The sequence below is a fragment of the Ambystoma mexicanum genome, chromosome 1q, assembly GCF_040938575.1.
Source record: "Ambystoma mexicanum isolate Mex_15411 chromosome 1q, UKY_AmexF1_1, whole genome shotgun sequence".
Lineage (NCBI taxonomy): Eukaryota > Metazoa > Chordata > Amphibia > Caudata > Ambystomatidae > Ambystoma > Ambystoma mexicanum.
In genome coordinates this window covers 1,037,714,302-1,037,734,570 of record NC_090922.1, presented here as the reverse complement: position 1 = coordinate 1,037,734,570, position 20,269 = coordinate 1,037,714,302, and the positions used below count along the sequence as shown (strand labels likewise).

At 44.5% G+C, this 20,269-nt stretch overlaps 1 protein-coding gene across 1 annotated transcript in view; it reads left to right on the top strand.

The window, feature by feature from the left end:
* The window catches only part of SPATA1 (spermatogenesis associated 1), a 479,533-nt gene that overhangs the window by 411,214 nt on the left and 48,050 nt on the right, over positions 1–20,269 (top strand). Inside the window, exon 10 of the mRNA XM_069641723.1 lies at positions 12,993–13,171. Within this exon, the coding sequence (XP_069497824.1) occupies positions 12,993–13,171 (179 nt within the window). The remainder of the gene's footprint in view (positions 1–12,992; positions 13,172–20,269) is intronic.

Here is a 20,269-nt window from a genome sequence, read left to right as displayed (position 1 = left end):
GGCCGATAGAGAGATCCTTTACATTGCTACCCCTACCAGAGCCAGTAGGTATGGCGAAAGCAGCAAAGCAGGGAAATTCCTGGCCAACATGCTTAAGGGAGAAGGCTATCGGAACCCAATCGCTAGCGTTCAGACCTCAGGGGGGTAGTGGTAAACCGGGAGGTGGACATAAATACTGCATTTGTTGAATTTTATAAAACCCTATATTCCAACAATGACACCAAATCCATGGATGAGATAACTGATTACTTGCGGGGTCTGGATCTCCCAACTCTTGTCCCGGAGACCCGGTCTGCTTTAGACGTACCCATAACACCAGATGAAATCAAGGCTGCTATTAAGGCATTGACATCTGGTAAAGCTCCCGGGTCGAATGGCCTTGGCGCGGAGCTATACAAGGAATACTACGATAAGCTGGCCCCTATCCTATTAAGAGTATGGGAGGAGGCAATGGATTCGGGGCACGCTCCCCGTGTCCATGCGTGTGGTGGTGATCACAGTGCCCCTTAAACCCTGTCGTCCAGCACATGACCTATCCTCATATAGACCCCTCTCCCTGAGCAACACTGACGCTAAGATTTTTGCTAAAATATTAGTGATCAGACTCCTACCACACATGCCCTCCCTGGTCCAATCGGACCAAGCAGGCTTCATTCCCACCCGATCCACAGCCCTAAACCTGCGACGACTCTTTGGAGTGATGGCCCAGATTGATCCAAAGGCCGACGCAGCAGTTGCAGCCCCTGATGCCGAGAATGCTTTTGACTCAGTCTCGTGGCCCTATCTATTCTCAGTGCTTGAATGGTTTGGTCAGGGTAAATATTTCCTCAAATGTGTCCGGCTGCTCTACACCAACCTGGAAGCGTGTGTCCTCACAAACCATACCATCTTCTCTCTCTTTACCTTGGGCAGGGGAACCAGGCAGGGATGTCCCTTCTCCCCCATATTGTTTGCCCTCACTATTGAACCCATGGAAGAGTTTGTCCGGCAACACCACATGCATAGGGGCATTAGAATGACAGGACCCCCACAATTAAAATCCCTTCATGCAGACAACACTTTGCTTTACGTCTGTGACCCCAAAGCCAACCTGGAGCCAATCATGGCTGATATACATAAATTTGCTGAATACTCTGGATACAGAATTAATGTCTCCAAATCTGAACTGTTCCCTTTAACTCTGGCTATACAAGATCTGTCGGACACAGTTGGGTTCAAGTGGTCTCCTATCCGGGTCCGTTATTTATGGGTTGTGGTATCCAATGATAAACATACACTATACATGGATAGTCATGAGGAACTTTTACAAACATTATCCACTAAACTACAATTATGGACCAAACTCCCTATCTCTCTATATGGCCGTGTGGCTCTCCTTAAGATGATAGTCCTTCCCAAGCTACTGTACTGTTTTGTTAACATACCCATTTGGCCCGGGAAACTTTATTTAGGAAACTGCAATCACTAGCTAACTCGTTTGTATAGGGTGGGAAGACCGCTAGGATGAAATGGGCCAAACTAGCTGAACCATTCACGAGTGGCGGCATCACAGCCCCAGACTTTGAATTATATTACTTAGTGGCCCAGGCTCAATTTGCCAAGCATTGGTTTGACCCGGATGATACTTCCACGCATATACCTGTAGAGAGGTATGCTGCTTCCCCATCCGATTTTCGGTTGGTCTTCTTTAGTCCCAATCATAAGGACTCATGTGAATGTGACCCGGTGAGCGCCACCATGCACGCATGGTCCGAAATACACAAAATAATTGGATTGGAGAATCCATACGACCCAGAAATCCCACTGTGAAATTTCCCGGTATCACCCCCACATTCGATAAAGCCCTATAGCAGCTGTGGGATCCGACAAAAACAATTCAAAATGCGAGATATGTTCCCAGAAGGGATATACATCGAACTGAAGGACTGCTGTGACACAATGGGTGGCGGGCATCTCAAACAATTTCATTTTCACTGCATGAGAGCCGTGTATGCAGCTAAATGGCCAACATTCCCTGCAGAACACCCTACACGTGAGTATACGAGAGCTATAACAGCAACTGATGGGCGGAGGAAAGGGGTCTCAACTGTGTACACTGTAGTTCAATCACACTCAACCTCCTATAACACTATGAAGGAGACCTGGGAACGTGATCTGGCCGTCACACTAAGCAAGGAAAAATGGCGCAGATGCTGTCAGCTTACTAAAACCGTGTCCCTGAACTCTGGCTGCGACTAATTAAATTCAAAATACTTAATCAGCTACATTAAACCCCCGCTTAACTGTCCAAATTTGTAGAGGGCTGCACGGGGAAATGTTTGAAATGTGACTCACATGATGCTGGCGCATATCATATGCACTGGTGCTGCCCTGCAGTGGCAATGTTCTGGGGGCGAGGTTGCAGAAGTCCTAGGGGACATTACGGATATCTCTGCATCTCCCTCTCCTCTGAAATACTATTTGGAGATATTGGCAAACCGCAGAAACCACTAGACAACTTTTTAATGTAACATGTGCGGTTGCAAAATGCTGCATATTAAAGTGTTGGAAGTCTGTCAATGCGCCTTGTAAGAGCGACTTCCTTAGGGACCTTTCAATGGTAAAGAAATGCAAAAAATAATTTGTGTTAACTGTGTTGTCAACATGCCGCCCCAAGGATATCTGGGCCCCGTTTAGATGTTATTTATGTAACATTGTGTCAGACAATGACTTCACACCCCTGATAACACCTTGAAAAGTAGGACAATGTCTGATGTGCTAGCAATATTAACATGTTGTATTGGTTGTAACTGCTGCTGAATCTGTACAGTTCTGCTTTGATGTAGCTCTCTTTGAAATAAAGTTTAAACAAAAAAAATGGTAGTAGAGCTGCCCTGTGCGATGGTGTACACATGCCATCCGGGTCTTTTAATGATTCATGGCCTGGAAAGGGTACTGTGGAGACTGCAGATAGTTATAAAAGGTCCATCAATTATGGTCCATATTGTATGCTCAAGAAAAAAATTTTGGGACAGAAAATTGTTTCTGTACTTTTATATTTTTCTCTAGTATACAATTGTCCAGTATTCCCATTAGCATAACACAAAATGTTAATGGAAATGTTGGAGAATATTATTGAGTCTAACTACTTTACTGAGAAATGTAAAGTAGATGGAGTCTATAAGATTTTCTTTTAGTTCTATTTTTTAACTGTGAAAGGTGGTTCCTAAATTAACCTTTTTTTGGTGTTGTTTGATTTTTTTTTTGGCATGAGCGGTCGGAATGTAAGGTGGGGAGGGAAATGAGGGAAGAGGCATCAACCACAAATATGGAGGGGCAGGTGGACAGGGGAAGATGTTGCGCGTGTGTTTCTCATGCTCACTGATTACAGCTTCAAAAGCACTTTGAAATTGCTCCCCCCTGCATAGTGGTGTCTTTCAGTATATACAGAGTACTGTTATCTTCGAAAGATATGGATCGACAGACTCTTATCACTTGTAAGTAGCTGGTGGGATTTTGTATCAGACAGAAGTAGGCTGTGTGATTAAAGTATTGGTTGAGGAAGATGAGGTGGAGGAAGACAGCCTACTACTTGCTAAGAAAGGAACAAACTTTCTGAGAGCATTGCAGTGGCGGCGCATGGAGAGTTTCGTAGGAGTATTGTCCAGGTAGTCTGCAACTGAGCACTCTGCATTTTACTTTGGTAGCTTTAGCTTTTGGTACATTCCCAAAAGTGGTAAAGAACTGCCACACCCATGATTCTCCCTGGGTGTTAGAGGTAGGCGCTTCCTCTACCTCTTCTTCTTGGTCCTCTTCATTGTCTTTTGAAATACTGTGCTTTGTGTAGGCCCTCCAGCTGGTGGTGGTGTCTCTTGGGGAGGAGGGGTAGCAATAGCTGATGTAATTTTTAAGATAAATAGCAGTTATGCTAATATTCTTCCAAGTATGTGCTCTGTGCTAGATTGTTAATGGATAATGAGTAAGAATAGGTGCAGGAGCTGTGCAAGGGTACATTTTGAGCTTGAAAGTTCCTAGATCAGCAGAAAATGCAGTTCCGAACTGTTTGCGAAGCACGGACCCGTTCGCAAAGGGTGGACAAATTCGCAGACACGTCATCATGCCGCACACAAGCACGTGGTCACATGACACTGTCTGAAAAGTCTGCGATGAAGTCAGATGTTTGCGGATGTAGACGAACACAAAAGTTGCAAAAAATGTGGAGAATGGCAGAGTTCTAAGGTGAAACTTTGTAAATTGGACATAAATGTTGTTATATTGGGGTAAATATGATATTAGTAAATTGTAGGAAATTAGCATGCACTGATAAAAACCCATGAAAAATGTTTGTTAAAGGGACGTAAGGGTACAAGTAAAACCGAAAACCCTCAGAAATTCGCCAGTAATGGAAAGTTAAGCAAACATAACTCACGCCATCACTGTGCACTGCTAAAACTAACACCCAGCACATGAAAGATGACATCACAAATGTCATTGATGATGTCACTGATGACATCACATAGTAAATTAATTTTAATAAACAGTCGCTACAAGGCGTTGAGTTTATATTTTTGGTAACAAGACATTAGGGTTGATTGGGAGAACTATCATGAGCTACTTAATATATTAAAGAATCTACATGTGCTAATGCAAACAAAACATTATATACTAGTGTTGTTGTTAATAGAGGAGAGTAATCATGCATACATATAGCCACTGGTTGCAGCATTTCTGATACTAAAATAATAAATGCTACCTTATGAGAGTTTTGAGTAATGTTAAACATGAAATAAATAGGTAACAATCGAAAAATGACAACACACTTGTTTTAGTAGAAATAATACATATAAAAAAGCACAATCTATCCAGAATAGAGGCACATACAGGGAAACTAAAGTAAGGAAGGAATAAACAACAGCACCAAAACATGACAATAACATTAGACTTAATAATCATGTACACACATTAATTGTGTGCTTGAGGTGTGCTTATTGCCATATGCATGTGCACTTTGGGCTCAGATTAAGCTCTAATGAAAGTACTTTAAGAACATATAAAAATGTGAAACAAAATGTGAATGTGTAGATATATAGCACCTTTTACATTTTAGAAATTCTCATTGTCAGTTAAAACAAAAAACGAGCCTAATCATGTCAGTAAACAAAAACAAGTGGCCCAGATATGTGATGTCATCAGTGATGTCATCAATGGCATTTGTGATGTCATCTTTCATGTCCTGGATGTTAGTTTTATCAGTGCACGGTGGTTGTGCCAGTTATGGTTGCTTACTTTACCATAACTTGCAAATTTCTGGGTTTGTTTTGGTTTTACTTGTAACCATAACGTCCCTTTAGCAAAGTTTTTTCATTGAATCTCATAGGTTTTTATTAGTGCAATTTAACCATAACGTCCCTTTAACAACGTTTTTTCAGTAAATATATATACATATACACATATATACACACACATAAACACATATACACAAGCAGACAAGGTTTACCCACCCACATAAATTGTCACTTCAGAAGTACACTCTAGGCATTTAGGGTACCACTGACCGGGATCCATAGGTTGCCTCTGCATGAAGGCCACAAAGCAACCGTGCGTGAAGCGCAGAGCCTAGGCAATCCAACATTGGCTGTCTTACACCAAAACTATACTAGCATACTCTGAATGGTGTTGGGTGTTGCATCTTTACCTCTAGTGCAGCATAATGCATGTTTCATGAACAGCCTTTCACAAGGAAACTCAAACTAATGTAATCACCCAGGCAGGAGAGTAACTCTGCCACGCAAACAGACGCAAAAGTACAGAACAACAAATAACGCCACGTGAAAGGTAAATCCATTTGTGTCCCCTGACACTCATGCCACAGGTGAGGTGCCAGGTCCACCCATTTGAGCCTGCAGCCACTCCTGCACTGCCAGGTGGCCCATTGTTACCAACTACACACACACACACACACACACACACACACACACACACACACACACACACACACACACACACACACACACACACACACACACACACACACACACACACACACACACACACACACACACACACACACACACACACACACACACACACACACACACACACACACACACACACACACACACACACACACACACACACACACACACACACACACACACACACACACACACACACACACACACACACACACACACACACACACACACACACACACACACACACACACACACACACACACACACACACACACACACACACTATGTGGTACCTCGTGGAAAGATACTAATTTACAATACAATGTCCACAAATACACTTATAACCGTAGATGCAAATGAAACTAATGGAACAATGTCTATGTAAGCTTACATTACTAAGACCATTGGCCAAGGTACAATGCCCGTGCCTATGTAAGCCAATTGTCTTTGTACTAAATATGCACCGAGTACATACTCTGCTATTGATAATAACTCTCCCTCCTGCTGTGTATATACATTCCAGTCTCCACTGGTATTCTCAAATGTGGGTGCCCTCTGCTGTACATGTATGCACCTTAGCCCTTACTGAATGAATGCATTTCTAGCCTCCACTGGGATTCTCAAATCTAGGTGCTCCCTGCTGTGCATGTATGCACTCTAGCCCCTACTGTTTGTATCACTGTATGTATGCATTTCTAGCCTCCACTGGGATTCTCAAATCTAGGTGCTCCCCGCTGTGCATGTATGCACTCTAGCCCCTACTGTTTGTATCACTGTATGTATGCATTTCTAGCCTCCACTGGGATTCTCAAATCTAGGTGCTCCCCGCTGTGCATGTATGCACTATAGCCCCTACTGTTTGTATCACTGAATGTATGCATTTCTAGCCTCCACTGGGATTCTCAAATCTAGGTGCTCCCCGCAGTGCATGTATGCACTCTAGCCCCTACTGTTTGTATCACTGAATGTATGCATTTCTAGCCTCCACTGGGATTCTCAAATCTAGGTGCTCCCCGCTGTGCATGTATGCACTCTAGCCCCTACTGTTTGTATCACTGAATGTATGCATTTCTAGCCTCCACTGGGATTCTCAAATCTAGGTGCTCCCCGCAGTGCATGTATGCACTCTAGCCCCTACTGTTTGTATCACTGAATGTATGCATTTCTAGCCTCCACTGGGATTCTCAAATCTAGGTGCTCCCCGCAGTGCATGTAGGCACTCTAGCCCCTACTGTTTGTATCACTGTTTGTATGCATTTCTAGCCACCACTGGGATTCTCAAATTTAGGTGCGCTCTGCTGTACATGTATGCACCTTAGCCCTTACTGAATGCATGCATTTCTAGCCTCCACTGGGATTCTCAAATCTAGGTGCTCCCCGCAGTGCATGTATGCACTCTAGCCCCTACTGTTTGTATCACTGTATGTATGCATTTCTAGCCTCCACTGGGAATCTCAAATCTAGGTGCTCCCCGCTGTGACGGTATGCGTCCTGGTCACTACTGTATGCATGCATTCTAGTCATCACTATCTATATGCACCTCTAGTCACCACTGAGATTGCCATGTTTAGGTGCCCTTTGTTGTACACGTATGTATATTAGTCACTATTGCATGCTTGCACTCTAGTCAATACTGGGATTTTCAAACCTAGATGCCCCCTTATTATATATCCCAACATGCGCATCTCCAAGACTTACCTTAGATACACACTCTGTTCCTTACTTTGGACCATGCTAACCATTACCACTACAATGGCCCACACTAACTCTACACCCTGCAACTTGCAGGAGAGGAACTTGCGACTTAGAGCTAGACTGCCACGACTTCATGATCTAAAAAACAAAAGAACTAGACCATCGGGCTCCACACCCTTTCTGACTGACTCTGACCCTAACCCTATCGCCATAGCTGCCGAAAGACGCCCCAAAACACTGACCGACCCTCATCTCAATAAGAAGAGATCCAAGCACCCTAAACTTAGACATATCCAAGTTAAAATCACAACTCCCAACCTATCAGGAGCCCTTATCAATGCAAGGTCCCTCATAGCACATAACACGGAAATTGCTGACATACTCGCCCTGGATAACCTAGATTTCCTGGCTGTTTCTGAGACCTGGCTTCACGATGCTGCAGGTCCTGCACTTATGATCGCCATTCCAGACAACTACAATATTCTCAGAGTCGATCGGCCCAACTCCAGAGAAGGTGGCCTGGCCATCATTGCTAAAACCACGCTAGCCGTTAGACTTACCACACCTCCAGTAATGACATCTTGCGAACTACTCTCAGCTAAATGACCTATTTCTAACAATAGTACACTGACCATCCTTTGTGTGTATAGACATCCAGGCCCTCTAGGTAACTTTGAGGAAGACCTTTCCAGCCTCCTCACTAAAAACATCAAAGATTCCACACAGCTCCTATTACTAGGTGACTTTAACCTGGGATTTAACAATGTTGAGGACAAACAGGCCCAATCTATCCAATCGATTTTAGTCGAACATGGCCTTACCCAAAAAGTCTTAGCTCCCACTCATATACAAAGGGCGCACTCTAGACTGGATAGCCAACTTGAACTGCGCCCCCACCATCTCTAATATTATGCCACAAACCTGGACTGACCACCACCTTATCTGCTTCTCATCCACTATAGATCCCCTAAAAGTAGATACTCGTGAAATAGCATCACCTTTGCCAACTAGAAGCAAAAAAGAAATTACTGCTGAAAAACTATTCCCCCTCCTCCTTCCAGCTCTCACTGCGAGCACTAACAACTCTGACCCAAACACTCTAGTTGAGACTTTTAACAACACTATGTCCAAAGCCTTGGATACCATTGCCCCTATCAAACTATGCAAAAGTAAACAAGAATCTCACCTTAATTCCTGGCTCACCCCCCATCTCAAAGAACTACGAACCTAAAAATGTAAACTCCAAGCAATCTGGAGACACTCACCTTCAGCTGAGAATAAAACTCTACTTGCTAACCTCGCAAACAAATACAAGAAAGAAATGATCCAAACCAAAAAAAGCACATTCAATGAGAGCATCAGTAAAGCTAATTCTAATTCTAAAAAACTCATCTCTATCCTCCGGGAAATGGAAAACCCAATTGCGCCCACGGATAATGTCCCCAAGGACAAACAGTGGTGCACCAGCATCCAAAATGCATTAGCAAACAAAATAACCACTCTAAAGTCTATAATTGCAAAGAAAATAGCTACCATAAGTTCCACAGGAACTCACACTACCCCTCTGACAGATACACCAAGTACAGCTGTACTAAATAGCTGCAAACCATTTAGGTTTACCAACATATCCATACTGGAAACCGAAAAGGTTATATCATCCTTGAAACCCTCGAACTGCCAGAGCGACAGTTGCCCAGCACAAGTCATCAAGGACGCAGCTAGGGATTTAGCACCCTTCATCTCTAAGCTAATTAATGCCTCCTTTAAATCAAGTACTGTGCCCACGAACATTAAAGAATCATGGGTACTGCCTCTGCTTAAAAAACAGACCGTTGACCCAGCTATCCCTACTAATTATAGGCCCATTACTACAGTCCCGTCCCTCCTTAAAATCATTGACAGAGTAGCCTACCTCCAGATCCAAAACTATCTGGAGATGAACCAACTACTAGGATCACGCCAATCTGGATTCAGACCACAACAGAGTACTGCAACGGCCTTAATTGACCTCAAGACTCAAATTGACGAGTTGAAGGCTAAAGGTAAAACAGCTATGCTCCTCCTCCTCGAATTATCGGCGGCCTTCGACCTGGTTGACCATGCAATGTTATGCAAGCATCTAGCGTCTCCCGCCCATTTCTCAAGTGAAGCTATAGCCTGGGTACAATCCTTCCTTGCCAACCGTACGATGAGAGTGTTCTCCCCCTTAGCTTCAGTGGACCCAATACAAATAACCTGTGGTGTCCCACAAGGTTCATGTGTGTCCCCTACAATGTACAACATCTTCACTAAGTCACTCTTCGACAAACTTGACATACTGGGGGTAACCTATACGAATTACGTGGACGACACGCAGATCCTCATACCACTATCTGGCAACTTTGTCGTAGACACAGCTCTAGTAAATAAGATCTACCTCCTCATTCAAGCATGGATGGCTTCCCACGGCCTCTGCCTGAACGACGATAAAACAGAGATACTGATCCTGGGTTCCTACTCTAACCTCAAAAAACTCAGCCCCAGCTACACACCCTTTAATATAGATGGTAATATAATCAAGGTGGTAACCGAAGTAAAAACACTAGGTTTCTACCTAGATTCCACACTATCTCTTAAAAAACAAGTCAACTCCCTGGCTTCTTCTACAGCCTACACCTGCAAATTAATTAGGGCCTGTAGACCCTACCTTTCCAAAACTAACTGTATCACACTAGCCAACGCCCTAATAATGTCTAAATTGTATTACTGTAACGCCCTATACGCAGGTGCCAATAAAACGGTCATAAACACAATGCAAATACTGCAGAACAATGCTCTTAGAGCAGCCTTGGACATACCCCGATGAGAGCATATCTCTGATATTCTTAAAACGCTATCTATCACCTACAAAGGACTGAATAATACTGCACCACCATATATTTCGGCTAGACTGACCAGAAAATCCGCCCATCACCACACCAGAGCTTCTAACCATCTCATACTAGAAATTCCCAGATTTAGACTAACACAATCAGGCGGTGTGAGTTTCCCTGTTAGAGCTGCCCGCGCCTGGAATGCACTCCGGCCTGCACTAAGAGATGATCAGCCCTAGTCTAGATTCAGATGCAAAGTGAAAAGTTGGCTCCGGACCAATGACGCCCACCAAACTGCTCCCCTGCATTAGATTCTGGATTTCTGCATGTAAATAGCCTGAAACCTGTAATATCCTGAAACCTGTACTATAGACCATCTCTACGCTTCCTGTGTGTTGTGATGTACCCACATCTCGTATATTTGTACTGTAAATACTGTAATAACATGTAATGTATCCACTGTATTTAACTAAGCTCAAGTATTCTTGCTACCGCTGCACCCGGCTACCCTAAGGTTTGGAGCGCATTATCAAATAATAAACAAAACTAAACTAAGTGTTAAACTAAAACCTACCCTGATCTTACTCCCTGTGGTGAACTAACAATATGCATCGAAATATGCCTAATTTTGAGGTGTCCCTAATACATTCAAACATGTTCCTCACACTCTTACTGGACAATAGCCGCAAAACCTTAAAGTGGATTGGGGAAAGCACATGTCTGCTAAACCTTAACAATGCCATCAAATGCAACCACTTGAATGCCCCGAACCTACACGTGGAAAATCACACATGAACTCAAGCACACCGACACCACACGCTGTGTAGTCTAAAATGTTGATGCTGCAGCTGCGGCCAATGAAACAGTCACTTTAAACTAGTCAGAGGTGCACTGAGGTAACTGTTTAGCTCTAAATTGTTCCAGGTGTGGTGAGGTCCAGAGCACATGGGGAGAAGGGTGACAAGTGTGCGCACACTTTGAAATAACGTGTGCAATGTCACAGTATATTATTTGAACTGGCTATCCCAGAACTGGTTTGTTCTTGGTTCACTGCATGCACCTTGTTTTGTGCAGACACCCTCCACTTACCCAGATTAATGCAACGTGATCTGTTATTGACTGGGTCTTGCGGGTTGCTCCCTCATTGGTCTGCCATAGTGGGGGCGGAGTTAAGTCCTTGAAGCCGTATAGGCACCATTCTGCAATTTCGGGCTGTTGTAGTACAAGGCCAGCAGAGGTCTGACATGGCAAACCATTGGATGCATGCCTAGCGTTCCAAAACGTCATCATTTCTATAGAGCAGTCAGGGAGAGTGGGGCTCCCAAGAGCTCGCTCATGCCTGATCCGATGGGCAGCGCTGGGACCTCTGTTGTATGTGGCTTGCCCGAAATAGCTGCTGGACATTCCTTCCTTCGTACCCTCGCCCCATGCACCTCCCGAAAACGTTACAGGGGTCCCACAACCATGGCCCAATATCTGCCTGCCCCTTTTTGATGCTCTTCACAGTGGGTCATGCAGTGGCACCCCCTTTGGTCTGCTGCACCATGGTAAGATGGTGTTGTACGAGCCCGGTACAATAGTGTCTTTCCCTGGGCCGACTTGTGCCCTTTCATTTGTGCCAAAGTAATGTATTCCCTCTGAGCTTTGCACCACCCTCACTGATTCAAAGCCATCCACCTCAAAACTCCATTTTACCTTTATGACAAACTCAACCCCATCACTGACACAAACACCAGACAAGCCAGACAACACCTTCTACACATTCCACTCTGCAAACTCACATGCACACAAGACACGCATTTACACACTGGGCACCCAGGGCATGGAATACCCTACCTCTCCACACATGCACTGCATCCTCCAACACCACTTTCAGAAAGAGCCTCAAAGCATACCTGTAACCCAGCCCTCGTCCACTTCTATCACTTGTCTATCCTAATCTTACTATCCTTTGCTGAAAGCATTTTGTAACTTCTTTTGTCAACTCCCGCCTTTTCATACTTTGAACCCTGCAAGGTGCACTGTGGCTCTCTGGGAAAGGCCAGCACTAAACAAAAATTCAAATAAAATTTAAAAAATATATAAACGTGCATGTAGCTTTCTTATAAGACGCAGTTCGTCGGGGTTCCACTTACTCGTGTAGCATGTACACAAGAGACCACCTATCAGCCATCCTTAGTCACTGCATCCTAGGCCTCAACTGACACATTCAGAACACTCACTGCAACACTCTCGCCTGAGCTGTCAGTTATGCTCATGCACCAATATTCCACTAGCATTTACAGGTCACAACACCCTGGTGGTATTGCTTCCGTAACGAAGCCAATGGCGTCAAAGTAAACCGTCGTTCCACACGTCATTATTGAGATACCTTGTCTTGTTTGCTACGAATTGGAAAGGGGCCAGTAAATTGCATTACCCCACGGGGCCCGTGCAATAGCATATTGTTTGCATTTATTTATTGAAAACAATGTTACATTTTTTTCCTTAGCCCGTGATGGCTGGAAAAAGAAGTATTTTGAAACAAAGAAAATTACAGCTTTTCTGGAGGAAAAGGTAAACAAACTGCGGCACGAATTTGAACTTTACTACCAAAAATTGCTAACGCAACTGGAAGCAAGGGATGTCAGGGAGAGAGCAAAGCATCCGACACTGGCGGTAAACTCCAAGGTACACTGTCTGTTTTCTCCTTCTCATGTGTTGCAATACGTTTTTGGTGTCGAGAGCAATATTGTAAAATCGTTATTTCATAAAATGGTCTGGTATGAAAAATAGTCTGTATGCGAATGATGATGTACTTTACGATAGCTGTTGCTTCACAGCAGGCGTTTTTTTGTTACCTCCCATCGGCATGTCTACATTTTTCTCAGCGAGTGCACGAGCAAAGAACATGATACATTGATATTTTTAAAAGTACAGATTTCTACATAGCGAAGACACTGACTGCCATACATTCTTCGTCGCTTCGTTCCGCTTTTGTGGGCGAAGAAGAGGAAATCATTTCGTCATTGTTTCCGTCCAGGCCACAAGTCCTCCCCCACCACTTCTTGTAAGGAAGAAGGGTGGTTCTGACAGGAAGTGCACCTTCCTGGCTCTGACCTTGGCTGTTCCGGTTTCCAATAACACCCGCCCCTCCCTTCATTCTGCCTCATTAAACTTGGTCAGTGTTATGTTTTGCTATTAAGCTTGTATACTGCGCCAATAACCACCGTTGTTCGTCGAAAGCGGCTTTTGTACCCACGCCCAGATCAACAGACCATGGTCTGTGGAGGAAAGGAAAAGGGCAAAAGGTGAAAGGCTGGAAAACGTGGGCACAGTTTTGAAACACAAAGCCAACTGGAAAGATACAAGCAGGTTGAGTGGGAGGTCATGTGATTGTAGTGCCAGGGTGCGTTCGTAGTAATTGGCAGTGGGCATAACTCTGAACTCACATACTTTTGGCTGGTGTAACCCACGTCGTAATCAGCTCATTCACTCACCCGTAAAGGCCCTTATGGGCTCTCACCCAATCGTGTGTTATCACCCACCCTGGGGTCACAAAAGGTTGAGAGCTATGGCAGTGAGTCAGAAAAGATGCACATCAGAGTGAGAGAGAGAGAGAGAGAGAGATAGACAAAACAAATATCTTGTGAAAATGAGCATTTCCTGGACCTTGATTGTCAGGTTCTGTTTTGCACGTCCCCTGCTAGTCGCCAGGGAGATAATCTAAGACTGACAAGCCAACCGCCAGAAATGACAGAGCCAAGAGTTGGCTGTAAAGGTGAATGTGGGGAGCAGCGCTGGCCAATGGGCCGGCTCTCGCCGGATCCGAGATCCGGCACCAGATGTGTAGCTGGATCTCGGGATCCGGCCAGCCTCAGCACCAAATAGCCCATCACAAAATAAAGGGCTTTTGGGGAAAAAAAAACATAGAGCTTTCCACGCTACGGTAGGGAGTGGGGAGTGCAGCCGCACACAGCACAGTGGCAAGCGCTCTTCTGGCTCCACCCCCTACTCCCACATATGTCCATAGCTCCCAACCTTTTTTGTCACGAAGGCGGGTGAAAACACCCGATTTTCTTTTTGGCGGGTGAGAGGCCCATAGAAGTGAATGGGCGTATGAGGAGCTTGGCGGGTGATTCATCAGCTTTCAAGGCGGGTGACACCCGCCAAAAGCGGGTGAGTTGAGAGCTATGTATGTCACAGGCAGCAGGAGCCAAGGTAGACAATCAGCGAACCTGAGGGGCACGCCTCTCAGACCTAATCTGAACAGAGTAGATTATATCACGGAGGCGAGCCCCCATGTTCTGTTAAATCGGGTGTGATTTAGTAGAAAGCAGAATCCATTTGGAAAACGCAATGATCAATGAGCATCCAGCTTCGTGGGGTCAGTGATCGTGACCTTTCCCAAATTAATTCTGATATTTGTAGTTTGGGATGCCAAAATACATTTTTCACGGACGGTGCTGCCTTGAAAAGTACACAAACAATAGCAAGGTGCGCTTACTATGGTAGGTGGTAGGTGTACTTTTCAAGCAATTAATTGCGACATTTAAAAAATATTTTTAACACTTCCCTTGATCAGAGTTCAACTGGCAGGTGCCCCTTCTGAACTCTGCCCCCCCGACACCAAACTCTGCCCCCATACCGTCCCTTGTGGGATCCTCCTCCACATTTTTTCCATTTCCACCACTGGAGGGTAGCGCAAAGGGAAAAAAGGAGGAGGCAAGAAAAGGTGAGACACGTCCACCCGAAGCCATCCCTGCTGGGCCACCAAGTCAGGGTGAGTTCATGTATGCATTAACGCGAAATGAGTGGGTTAGGTGTGAACATTTGTACACAGCAGGTTAACCAAACCATAAATAAGAAGTCTGTTAAGGAGATACCCCCTAGCTGTGCATTCGCAATTGTCTTGTATTGAAGGTCAGTATACTCAGCCGTCTGGCCTAGAATGTAAAACCTGCATTGTTATCTAATAGCATCTGGAGCTTACAATTCTTAAGAGGAAAGACCTATGAGAGAACACTGTGAGACCTGAAATATGATGCCCATGTTTTAGATAGAGGTCAAGGTTCATTTATAACATATAAACCGATTTATTGGAGTGAGAAGATGAGGCCTGTACTGAAACAGTCCAGGGCTTACACATCCCGCCTGTCTGGAACATATGGGGTTCACCGTGTTGAAAGGATATATTAATATTACCAATGGGAGGAAGGGCCCCCTTATTTAAGGCGGCCAGAGTGTATAATACACCCCCCTCTTCTATCCAAACGGACCAAATAAAGGAAAACGCTGGCAAAGCCCCCCTTATAACCATTATAACCCTTGTCCCTCTTTCAAATCACTAACCAGCCCTATCAGACCCACTGATCATCCCCCTAGTGCCAGGAAGCCACACACGTAGTAGTAGTGGTGCACAACAAAAATTGCAACTCAATGTAACAAGTTGTACAATTATACAACATGGGGTTGGAAGGCACTATATAGGAGAAGCCTAAATAGCCAGGCTAATGTCAAAATGGGAATGTGTGCCCAGGTATTTGTGTAATAAAGCAAGGTGACTTGGCCAGCAGAACAATGGGAGGGGAGGCCAGGGCCTAAAAAGTGACACATTATAGAAATTATCCAGAAAGGGCATGCCATGTATTAAGATAAATGCTTGAAAAGATAGTTGGGGGAGTGGAATTCCATTATTCCCTAAGGTGATATTGAAAACTTGAAAGGATGCCTTAGCATAAACCATGTGCAAGCTAGTTTAAGCTGAAATTATTTGGCAGGATTCAGCGGTGCAGGGGCATGTCTCTGTGAGAAAGACCCACACCCAATCATCAGGGTTGAAAATGAGCTTCTGCCATGGTTGTTGGCCAACGCTACCGAGAAATATGTGTGTTGTGATAATCTATGAAAAATTTAAGGGTACACAAAGTTCTAGTGACGCGGGAACTGATTTGTTTTAAGTTTTCTCATTAGCGAGACCAAAACAATTATTTGTCATCATTGCATCATTAGATGTGCCATTTAGGCTATCATAAAAAACACAGGAGAGGGGGCACAAAAAAAAGGTTTCCCTGAGCAGCCTTTGACATCGCTTTTCCGATCTGATTCGAGCTGCTGAACCTTTTTGAGCCGATCACAGCTGAAGAACTGCTTCACATCTCTTGACCTCTTCCTGTCGGCTTGACCGCACATCCCTTGACCTCTTCTTGTCAGATTGACCGCACAACCCTTGACCTCTTCTTGTCGGATTGACCACACATCCCTTGACCTCTTCTTGTCGGATTGACCGCTTTGAGGTGCTGACTTAATCATCATCTACCTGTTGATCACCCGATTCGAACTGATCACATCTACTGGATCGCATTGCATTGCTGGACCACATCAAACTGACTAGATGGACTCAACCCCTTGTAAAGCGACTAGACACATGTTTTAATGATGCCAAGCCTCAAGAAAAAAATATTTTTAGTGGTTCTGTCCCCCTGGACTGCTTTAAACAGCCCTAGTGTATTTAAGACCCATCTCCTTACCGTTTTAAAAACATCATCATTATACTTTGATCCAGAAGTCTGCAAATTCTGTGTCCTCTCCTACAGAGGTTGGTTATTAGTGTTTGTATTTTTTGTTTAATTTTATTTTGTGAGCACATTACTATTGTTGTTTTGACTGCTCCTCTGGTATCTCAGTCCCTTCCTGAAAAGTATAGCCTGCCCATGGTCCACTTTAAGATGAAAGGCAAAGGTGTTATACCTGGCGGGCTGTGGCTGTGTCGCCTTTATGATTGGTATCACTGCTTGTTCAGTAATAGTGTGGGGCTGAGTATGAGTTTTACACACCACTCTTCCCTGTACTGCTTCCGAGCAGCAGTAATTTTGTCGCCGAAGTACATATATACGGTGAGATAAATGAATGAACACCACTGATTAGCCGCAGAACTGAAGCTTACACCTCCTGGTCAGAGTATGAGAGAAGAAAAGATAGAAAATACACTCAGATATCCCTCGGACGGCACATCGGACACACCAATGAGGCCTATGTCTCCTCATTATTGTTTGCCCAGATTAAGACCCACACCCAAGAATGTAATATGGGGGACATATACCCCAACCACTTATACATCAATAAACCAGTAAGAAGCCTAAATTAAAAAAAAACATCTGCTTAACTACATAGGCTTTTTACACAAATCACCAAATGGGGATCGTGCTGGACTGCGTGGTATGGAAATACCTTAGACTGCAGACAGCCTTTCACACACTCCCCTCCAGAATTCCCCCAGAACAGGGCAAGACCATGTTATATGCTAGGAGCCTGTGCCTGGGGCAACATCCCTCGCAACCAAATTAAAGCTCTTAATCTTGGCAGGGGAAGAGTGACGTTGGTTAAGGATTTAAAACTGTATGAGGTGGATTCTGAAATTAAAGTAGAGCTCTTTAGTAAGTAAGAACATTTTTTGCCACTGTTGGTCTTAGAATGACATACCCAAGTCCCAGTTCCACCTGACTAGCGTTTCCATAGAACCTGTTGGAGTGTGTTGTTGTACGAGATTTAGCAAGGTAGAGATGAACCGTCTGCAACCCATAGAATGCAATACATAATGAATACAGGGATTTGTGAAAGGGTCAGTAGGGCACACTAGCAGTTTAAGAGAAAAAGCAGCATGCATGCAAAGATAGTGAATTGTGGTCATGACATGATGTGGTTCTAAGTGATTTCACAGCAGGCGGCTTTCACCGAAGCCCGGTTTCTGCACTGCAGGGAAATCCCATCCCCTTGGCAAGACCCTTTCCTCCCCGCTCCCAATGCGGGGATACCCTTGCAACCATTGTTCCCTTTCCCCCCTTCCTCTCCCCACAGCCTGTTTCTTGTTCACCCCCCGACTCACACATACACATTCCTCTGCCCATTTCCAAACCATCTCCTTACCTCTTTGTGTGTGCCATTGCCACCGCCTTGCACGCTTCCGTGTTTCGTAGTAAGTGCATGTGCTGTTCCCCGACAGGTCGCCGTTCATTGAAAGGGCAGTTCTGTTTTCAATAGAGGTTAGCAGTCATGCACCCCTCTTCTGTGTATAAGTCGCATCAAAGGCCTACCAGTCCTATCCTTTCCTCCATAGAGCCTAGCCATAGCAGGTACAGCAAGAAATTGTATCTTCCACTTTGCTGCACCATGGAAAGCATTCAGTATGCAATTGCCTTTAGTTATTAGCGGAGGAGACAGATGTGTAGCAACCTCAGCTCCATCTGAGCCACCTGGATGTCGCAATGTATCAACTTCACGGTTCCAAATTATGTAGACATTCCAATCCTCTATGATGAGGTCCCCATCTTGGTGCTATGAACCTCCATGACAGTAACTCAGAGTTAGTTGATGATGAACCCAAGGGTGTAATGGGGTGGACCCTCTGGTCACTTCCACGTGACAGCTCGCACTTTTTAATGTATTTTTTACATATTTGAAGATCAGGGGGTGTCAATTTCGATCAGAAATAACTTACAACAACACATTTACAGATGATGGAGGCTTTCTTGTCAAGGGTGTCTGTACATTAGAACAAAGGTGAGCCAGTTTATGAAGGTTTGATGAAAGTGTGTCATAGACCAGGAACAGAACCAAACCAAACAAAAAGATAAGAAAGGTAAAATTAGTATAGGGAAGGCAAGTGCTTTAACCGTAAGGGGATTACTGTACAAATATACAAAATTGCACTATCACTCAGCACTTGGGTGAGTGGTGGGTTTAGGTAAGGAGGAAGGGGGAGGGTGGGCGGAGCTCCCTCTTTGGCAAGTAGGTGAAGATTAAAGCAAGCTTTGATTGTGATGGGCAACAGCGTCCAATGGAGTGGGACAAGTAGGGAGGAAGAGTGGAAGTGAGAAGAGGATCAAGGGGGTTATGGGTGAGTGAGGTTGAGTACAGAGGAGGTGCAGAGGGAACTACATGGTGAGTAGACAGAAATGCAGTCAGCCAGTTACTGATCAAGACTGTTGTAAACATTGTACAAAGTACTTGCAAAGAGAACAGTTTTGCATAGAGAGCCACCCAGCATGATATCAGTAGATAGCGATGGAGGAGAATATGGGTAGGTTCTGGAGAATGTGGTTAGCAAAATTGAGGACTTTGCCTAGAGGGAGGACTATAGGGGAAGGCCATGGAGTAGGCATGGGCAGTATTCTATTTTCCTGAGCACGATCATGGAGATGAGTGTTTTTGTAGCCTGGTGATTAGAGATGGACACATTTTCAAAAAGTTAAGAAGATTAATACAAGCAGCAGAGGTGTTAATAGTTTTGTATTGTTGCAGTCAGAGGTCGCTATAAAAGAGGAAATCAAAGATGCGCGCTTCGGGCGAGGGAGGTAGGTCAAGTGGAATAGAGATAGGAGAGGGAAGGGGAGGGATGGCGTTGGAAGCCAGGAGAAAGAAAACTTCAGTTTTTGACTTTATCCTGAGGCAATGGAGAGCCACCCAGTGATGGATTGCAGTAAAACAGTTTCTCATATGTTATGAAATGGCTGGCTTGAAGGAGAGAAAGAAAAACATTATTTGAGTGGAAGTAAAGAGACAAAAATGAAAATCAAACAATAAGATATGATATGATAGGTTATTTATAATGCGCTTAATACCCAGAGGTTTCTAAGCGCGGACCCGGGGATCGAACCTGTGATGCTCTGTGTCGTCTTGCTTCCAAGGCGAGCACGTTACCGCTGAGCTATCCTCCTGAGATAAGTCATCTTAGGGCAGAGGTCTAGAGGGTGAAGAGCAGAAGTCCAAGGACTGATCTTTGGGGAATGC